The 8,492-nt window shown below is 48.8% G+C and overlaps 2 protein-coding genes across 2 annotated transcripts; both read right to left on the bottom strand.

Moving 5' to 3' along the window:
• Window positions 1-3,806: 3,806 nt before the first annotated feature.
• On the bottom strand, window positions 3,807-4,946 carry LOC143853887 (uncharacterized). Its single transcript, XM_077363586.1, has one exon. The coding sequence runs from the start codon at window positions 4,944-4,946 to the stop codon at window positions 3,807-3,809; it is 1,140 nt and encodes a 379-aa protein (XP_077219701.1).
• Window positions 4,947-6,324: 1,378 nt separating this feature from the next.
• Window positions 6,325-6,888, bottom strand: LOC143853886 (uncharacterized). Its single transcript, XM_077363585.1, has one exon. It carries the CDS (start codon window positions 6,886-6,888, stop codon window positions 6,325-6,327), a length of 564 nt encoding a protein of 187 aa, XP_077219700.1.
• Between the last annotated feature and the right edge of the window lie 1,604 nt (window positions 6,889-8,492).

The raw sequence follows: 8,492 nt of genomic DNA, 5'->3' as shown, positions 1-8,492 counted from the left end.
GGAGAGCGCTTTGGGGCGGCCGTCGGAGATAAGGCCTAAAATTAAGGCCAAGGAAGTTGGCGGTGACACGACGGTCACAAAGAGCGGAGGGTCCATGAAGAGGGTAGCACCACGGCCAAGAAAAGAAGTGGATCCGATTCTTCCCGTCGAACCTCCTGGTGCGGCAGAGTCAGTTCCAAGCGATGCTCCCGTAATTGCCGCTTTGAGGGAGGATAGGAGCAATTCTCGCTTGGCACCGATGGACGCTCAGGTCAGAATTTTGGCCCAGGAATCTGTGGAACTTCATAAGCCGTACGCGCCTCCCGCAGGGCGTATCGACCTGGAGTTGCCATGAGCTCAATGGGCATCCTCCAATCTTCAAATCTTGACCGTCTGCGGGAGAAGTATCATATTCCGGACGACTATGAAGTCCGACTTCCTACTCCTGACGAACAAGCGTGTAGTAGCGGCGTGAAGGGGGAGACAGCCTTTTATAAGGAGGTTATTGAAGCGGGCGTTCGCTTCCCTCTTCATCCAATGCTAATAGACTTTTTCAATTTCTTTGGTTTGGCACCGTCCCAAATTTTCCCAAATGGATGGAGGGGTCTCCTGGCGTACATAGTTAAAAGTAAAATGGTGAAAGCCCCCTCTCTTTGGATATTATTCGGAAATGTTTCCTCTTGAAGATGAAAGGGGACTGGGTAGATGTGGCCCAGCGGCGGACACTGATGATCATGGGCGGGGCTCCTTCTTCCATTAAACGATGGAAGAATGAGTTCTTCTTTGTGAAACCACCTCCAACAGCCGGGTGGCGATTCCCTTTCGATTGGAGAGAGCCCAACGAGGAGAAGATGGGTTTGAAGTTTTCTCTAGGGACCTTGAGTCAGTTAGTTTTCATTGATGTCGTAGGTAGGGGTGTAGACGTGGGAAAGGAGAGGTTCGATGTACGGGATTTCAAATCCGAACAAGTACTGGTAAAGTTTGGTTTGAGCAACGTCGTGTTAGACTCGGAGGACGAGGCTCAGAGCGAAGGTGAGGAAAGGGGGGAGGAATACGGAACAAGTGCTGACGAGAGTCAGTCTGGTGATTCTCTTTTCTGACTTTCTTTTCCGTACTCTTTGCTTGTTTCCTTTTCATTGTGTTGTAATTTGCTTCCTGAATTTATTGCAGAAATGGCAGCACAAGGGTCGGGCGCTAATACTTTTGCTTCGGCCATGGAGGAGGCAAGGAGGTTGAAGGCCGAGGAAGTGGCTCGGCAAAAACAGGACAGATCCATGAAGCGCTAGGCAGCTAAGGCCGGCAAAGGGTCGGCCCTGGATGTGGGGACTAAGGGTGCCACATCTCCGGAGAAGTCCATACATAGCAAGCAGCAGGCGGAAATGCTGGAGAAGAGCCCCAGCAAAAAGGGTAAGTCGGCAGAGGAGGAGGGTAAGGGTAAAGGCCAAGTTATGAGCCAGGAGACTTCGCATGTTGAGGGTTGCGAGGGAACTCAGGCTTATTTTAAGCTGGGAGTTCTTCCAAGGGATCAGGCGACCCAACAGGGGTCTTATTTCGACCCTAACTGGAAGGTGGTATTGAAGATTCTGCCCTTCGCAACCTGAGGGTGGCCGTTGAGATGGCGATGACGAGTGTCTTGCCGAGAGACTCGGCGGATTTGGAGAGAAGTTCGCACTCCGCCTTGGGCCGGGACATGGTCGCTTTGGCGAAGAAGGTGCGTATTTTATTTTTACTTTTCCGAATATCTTTTGGTTCTTGCAAACATTTACCTTTTTCTTTTTGCCTGTAGTTGTCAGATATTTGTGCTCACGCCTCACGGCGCATAGACAAGTACCATTCTCTCTATGCTCGTGCATCCAAGGAGGTGAAGAATCAATCGGATGCTCGGGCAAATGATAAGAAGGTGTTCGAGGATTCCCTAGTGAACGTTCAGGCGAATGCCGAGGCTGAGCTCCAAAAGGTCAGGGACGAACTTGTCCGTGAAAAGGAGATTCGTGCTGAACTTGAGGAGGCACGGGATAGACCGCGCAAAGAGAGGAGGAAATTCGGTCCCGAACAATTTCCGAGTTTCGGCAGTCTCAAGAATACCAGACGGATATGGCGCTCCACATTCTGGAATTTGAGGCGAACGGGTTCATCGATTGTCAAAACCAGATTAAGGCCATAGACTCTGGTTTTCCAATTGGGAGGCTGAAAAGGCCGTCGGGGACCGAACTTTTCGAGGGAGAGGATTCTGAGGCGATTGAAACGAACGTGGCGGATCCAATGGTTGCCTCTCCGGAAGTGGAATACTCTGCACCGCCTGTCATTGTGCCTTCTACTAGAAAGGATTTGGAGAAGGATGTCTAGGGGCAGAGCCCTTGCAATTCTCCTTTTATTATCATTTTCATGAACTGGTCTGTAAAAACATAATTTTATTTTGGTGTGTGGTTGGAGGGGTCCTTCGAGGCGATCCCTACTTATGGTGGTGCTTTTGAAACACTTTTACTTTTTGGCTGGCGATAGTAAATTTTCCTCTGATTCTGGCGGTACATTGATTTGTTTTTCGAAGTATTTTATAGACAGACTCTTCACCGAGCCTCTTCGGGTATCGGTTCATTGGTCGCATCCTTCAACTAGATAGACGCTCTACCAAGCCTCTTGGGGCATCAGTTTATGGGTCGTATCTTTTAAGCAGATAGACGCTCTACCGAACCTCTCGGGGCATCGGTTTATGGGTCGCATCCTTCAAGTAGATAGACTCTCTACCGGGCCTCTTCGGGCACTGTTTGTGGGTCATATCTTTCAAGTAGATGGACGTTCTAACGAGCCTCTTGGGGCATCGGTTTATGGGTCGTATCTTTTAAGTAGATAGACGCTCTACCGGGCCTCTTCGGGCACTAGTTTGTGGGTCATATCTTTCAAGTAGATAGACGCTCTACCGAGCCTCTTGTGGGTCGTATCTTTTAAGTAGATAGACGCTCTACCGAGCTTCTTGGGGCATCGGTTTATGGGTGGTATCTTTTAAGTAGATAGACGCTCTACCGAGCCTCTCGGGGCATCGGTTTATGGGTCGTATCTTTCACTCTTCGTTCATAGCTTATTTCGTTTGGAGATTTGAGATTTGAGATTTGTCGATATTAGGGGGTAATCGTTCTTGCGAATGAAGAATCGAAGAGGAGATTTTATTAATTGGGGAGAGTGATTACATGTCTGCAATATCACAAAGACAAAGAACAAACACATAGACTTATTGGAAATAAGGAAATCAAAACGAATTACACTCTTGCCTATTGGTAAAATTTCTTCAGATTCGAAATGTGCCAAGTGCGAGGAATGGGGTTGCCCTCTAAGTCTTCCAATTGGTACAATCCTGGCTGGAGAGTGCGTGAGACGCGGTAGGGTCCTTCCCAAGTGGGAGCCAACTTTCCCAAGTTGCGAGGGTCGGAGACTTCGGATCGTCGTAACACCAAGTCGCCCATCCTTATTGCTCTCTCCTTCATCCTGGAGTTGTAGTATCGGGCGACTCTATGTTGATACGCGGCCATCCTGACTCTCGCTTTTTCTCTAGTTTCTTCTATAAGGTCGAGACTGCTTCTGAGGTGGTTGGGATTGGCCCTTTCACCGTACGCTTCAAGCCTCGGAGAGTGGGCTCCAATTTCAACGGGTATGACTTCATCTTTTCCAAAGGCGAGGCTGAATGGTGATTCTCCTGTTGTGGTTCTAGGGGTAGTTCGGTAGGCCCAGAGGAGACTCGGTAATTTGTCGGCCCATAATCCTCGAGCATTTTCTTCGCGTTTCTTCAACCCCTGTAAGAGAGTTCGATTGGTCACTTCCACTTGTCCGTTAGCCTATGGATGACTGACTGAAGTGAATCGTTGGTCGATACCGAGTTTTCCACAAAAATCTTTGAACCTTCGGCTCGCAAATTGGCTTCCGTTGTCGGTCACAAGAGTCCGTGGAATACCGAACCTGCAAATGATGTCATGATAGAAGAAATTTTTCGTCTCTCCGGAAGTAATCTTCTTCACCGCCTTGGCCTCGACCCATTTGGTGAAGTAGTCGATGGCGACGTACATCATTCGGTGTCCCTTAATCGAGTTAGGGAAGGGCCCTAACAAATCCATTCCCCACATAGCGAACGGGATAGGGTTGGAGATGAGTTTGTATGGAACTGCAAGGAGACGAGGTACGGTAGCGAACTTCTGGCATTGCTCGCATTTTCTGACGAAATCAGATGTGTCTTGCTGGAGAGTGGGCCAGAAAAAACCTCGGCGAAGGATCTTATGAGCCAATACTTTCCCGCCCGAGTGATCGCCACAGATTCCTTCATGGACTTCCCTCATGGCGAGTTCCACGGCGGAGTGTCGGAGACATTTCAACAAAGGCCATGAAAAGGATCGCTTGTACAACCCCTGTCCGTCGAGGATGTAATGGGCAGCCTTGGCGACCAGGCGGCGAGCTTCTTTTCTATCCGAGGGTGTGACACCATCTTTCAAGTATTGTACTATAGGATGCATCCAGCTGGGTTCCTCGTTGATTTGCAGGATTTCTTCTTTTTCAATGCTGGGCTGGGGGAGGATCTCAGTGTAGATGTTTCCTGGCTCAAACCTCCCAGATGAGGCCATTTTGGAGAGAGCGTCGGCGCGGGTATTTAAGGTTCGGGGGATTTGAACTATTTGGAATTCTTTGAAGGTGGAGATTTCATTCCCCACCTTCTTCAGATATTTGATCATTCGCTCTTCTTTAGCCTCGCTGAAGCCATTTACTTGGCTGACTACCAATTGGGAATCACTGTGGGCTCTGATCCGAACAACTAGTAATTCGGCGGCGAGAGCAATTCCCACGATCAAGGCTTCGTATTTTGCCTCGTTGTTAGAAGCTTTGAAATCAAGGCGCAAGGCGTACTCAGCAAGAAAATTATCTGGTCCTGTTATGACTAGACCGGCACCTCTACCCTCAGCGTTGGAGGAACCATCCACGTACAACATCCATAGTGGAGTTTGATTCTGCTGGCCGAGAGTCGGCTCTTCGGCTGGGACGCTTGGATCTTCGGGTACCGTGCGTTCCACAATAAAATCCGCAAGCACCTGGGATTTGATCGCTGGACGGGGCTTTATTTGGATGTTGAATTCGCCCAATTCAACCGCCCAATTAATTAGACGTCCTAAAGTTTTGGGCTTCTACAATATCTTCCGGAGAGGTTGGTCGGTGAGTATGGTGACATGATGAGCTTGAAAATATGGACGAAGTTTCCTCGCAGAGATGATGACAGCGAATGCAAATTTTTCAATCTCCTGGTATCGAGTCTTGGCGTCATGGAGTACTCTACTAACGTAGTAGATAGGTTGCTCCGCTTTCCCTTCCTGCCGAACGAGTACGGAGCTTACCGCGGCGGGCCCCACAACTAGGTAAAGGTACAAGTCTTCCCCAGGTACCGGCTTTGAGAGCAAGGGAAGCTCTCAAAGATATAACTTCAGCTGGTCGAAGGCCGTCTGACATTCTTCCATCCATCAAAAGTCTTTCATGCTTCGGAGAGTTCTAAAGAAGGGCAAGCACCTTTCGACAGATTTTGACATGAACCTGCTGAGGGCTGCGATCCTACCGGTGAGTCTTTGTACATCTTTGGCTTCCTTTGGTGCCATCATCTCTAATAGTGCTTTTATCTTTTCGGGATTGGCTTCGATTCCTCGCTGGCTCACCATGAAGCCTAGGAATTTCCTGGAGGTAACACCAAAAGCACACTTGGTTGGGTTCAGTTTCATTCGGTTCCGCCGGAGTACAACAAAAGCTTCTTCGAGGTCGGCGATGTGGTTCTATGCTTCGAGGCTTTTGACGATCATGTTGTCCACATATACTTCTATGTACTTCCCAATTTGTTCGGCAAAAATCTTATTGACGAGACGTTGGTATGTGGCACCAGCATTTTTTGAGGCCAAATGGCATAACTTCATAACAAAACAATCCTTGATCGGAGACGAAGGAAGTTTTTAGAATATCGGGGCCGTACATCTGAATCTGGTTGTATCCGGAGAAGGCATCTATGAAGCTTAACATCTCATGCCCGGCGGTGGCGTCGATGAGGTGATCGATCCTCGGTAGCAGATAACAATCCTTGGGACATGCTTTGTTGAGGTCCGTGAAATCAATGCAGATTCACCATTTACCGTTGGATTTCTTGACCATCACAACGTTGGCGTGCCACTCCGGGTTGCGAATCTCTCTGATGAATTTGGCATCAAAGAGCTTATCTACTTCTTCCTTGATGTGCTTTTGTCTTTCGGCGGCGAAGTTGTGTTTCTTTTGCTTCACAGGTTTGGAGTTTGGATCCACATTCAGTTTGTGGACAGCAACATCGGAGGGGATTCCCTACATATCGGAGGCGGACCAGGCGAAGACATCCAAGTTAATCTTTAAGAAATTGACAATGTTGGTTTTAAGCTTACCTGACAGGAGAGAACCTATTTGGACGGTTTGTTCTTCGGTACCAGAGAACAGGGGAATTTTCATGAGTTCTTCAACCGGTTCGCCATGCTTAACCTCAACTCGAGGGTCGGTACCGCCTATGGAGAAGGTTTCTTTGGCGGCTTTTTTCTTTTTCAACAAGGCGGCGTAGCACTCGCGGGCCTTCTCTTGGTCGCCGATAACCTCTCCCACACTGAGTTTGGTGGGAAACTTCATTTTCAAGTGGGCAGTGGAAACTACTGTCCCCAGTTCATTCAGTGCTGGTCTTCCGATGATTCCATTGTAAGTGGAACATACACGGACTATTACAAAAGTTTGCATCATGGTGCGTTGGTTTGGGTGAGTGCCAAACGTTACGGGGAGTTTGATTTTCCCTCGCACTTTGACTTCTCCTCCGGGAGAATCCGAAGATGGACCAGTCAACGGGTTCCAGCCTATCACTGCTAATATCCATTTCGGTGAAGGCATTTTGATGGAGAACATTGACTGAGCTTCCAGTGTCTATCAAGATTCGCCCCATATTACAGTTGGCAATGTTGAGTCAGACTACCACAGCGTCTTCGTGCTGTCGATCTATCTTTCCATAGTCTGCTTTGGTGAAGGTGATAGGCACACTGGTGCTTGGGTCAGCTCTTACCTTCTTCGGGGGGTTTTCTATGGAGTTGACCTGTCTCGCATAAAGAGCGCGCCCTTCGTCTGTTGGCCCTCCGGACGCCGGGCCTCCATAGATGATGTCAATATTTCTAATGATCTTTGGCGCCTCCTCCTGGTCCGAGGCTCTTTGCCGACTACTTTCAACTTGGTGGTTTGGTGAGCGATGATGTTCATTCGGTCGGTGAACTTCGGATCGTGGGCGCTGCTGGTTCCTTGGGGGATTTTGAAGGTAACGGTCAATCCTTCCTCGTCCTGCAATCCTTTCAATTTCATTCTTCAGATGATAGCAATTGTCGGTGGTGTGCCCATGATCTTGGTGGAAACGACGATATTTGTTAGAGCTTTTGCCTTTCCCCGCATTTCTCATCTTTTCAGGCCATCGTACGAGTTCTCTATCACGGATTTCGTACATGATGTTTGAGATGGTGTTGTTCAGTGGAGTGTAGTTGACCCTGTCAAATTAGGGATTCGGGGCACGACGACTTTATCGATCGTTATTCCTCACATGCTTTTGATTCGGTAGCGCCCTAGAGTCGTCTCTTCGCTTCTCAGTTCCTCGAGTGTTCTCCAACTCCCTTTCCATGGCGAATGATTCCTCATTGTTGATGTATCTGTCCGTAGTATCCATGAGTTCGCGGAGGTCACGAGGAGGATTTACATTCAAGGCGACCTTCATGTCTCTATCTCTGATGGCATGACGGAGTGCGGCGCGAACCATATCAAAGTTTAGTGGTGGAGTTCCACTCGGAACTGACGGATGAACTTCCGTAACGTTTCGTCCTTTCCTTGCCGCAGGGCCAAGAGAGCGTCGGCCGGTTTCTTTCGGGGCCAACTATTAATGAAGTAAGCGACAAACTCCTTTCCAAGTTTATGGAATGACTCGATGGAGTTGGGCCGCAATCGACTGAACCAATTGCTAGCGTTTTTATTCAGGTAGGCGGAAAAGGCTTTGCACATCGTCGCGTCAGAAGCATTTCTGATTATCATCGCGCGGCGGTAGGTTCGGAGAAACTCAAGAGGATCTAATGACCCATCATAGAGATCCAACCGAGGCATGTCCGAATTTGTGGCGACAAAGGCATTGGCGATTCTCGGAGTGAACGGGGAAGCGATCTCACTATCCCATTCCGCCAGGAAGTCCGGATCACACGGTGTCTTCATTTGCTGTTGAAGTTCTCTTATCTGACGCTGGAGTTCAGCCATGATGGCGGGGCTTTCTTCTGTTTGGATATTTTTCATTGGGCTTCTTATTTGCGGAGGTATTTGATTCTCATTTCGGTGGGCAAGGTTCGCCGGTTCCATCATTGAGTTGTCACCCCTTCGATGCCGAACATCACAACGATGGTCGGGTGGTGGGCTGGTGATGGAAGCAGACCCTTGTTGACGTTGATGGGGTCTTTGACTCCGAGGGTTTCGCT

Source organism: Tasmannia lanceolata, unplaced genomic scaffold (genome assembly GCF_043159265.1).
Source record: "Tasmannia lanceolata isolate RefF3 unplaced genomic scaffold, GAP_Taslan_0.1 ptg000020l, whole genome shotgun sequence".
In the NCBI taxonomy this organism is placed as follows: Eukaryota; Viridiplantae; Streptophyta; class Magnoliopsida; order Canellales; family Winteraceae; genus Tasmannia; species Tasmannia lanceolata.
This window is presented reverse-complemented; position numbering and strand designations above follow the sequence as displayed.

Excerpts from the sequence above, each read along its gene's own strand:
- LOC143853887 (XM_077363586.1), bottom strand. The coding sequence starts at position 4,946 with ATGTTGTACGTGGATGGTTCCTCCAACGCTGAGGGTAGAGGTGCCGGT.
- LOC143853886 (XM_077363585.1), bottom strand. The coding sequence starts at position 6,888 with ATGCCTTCACCGAAATGGATATTAGCAGTGATAGGCTGGAACCCGTTG.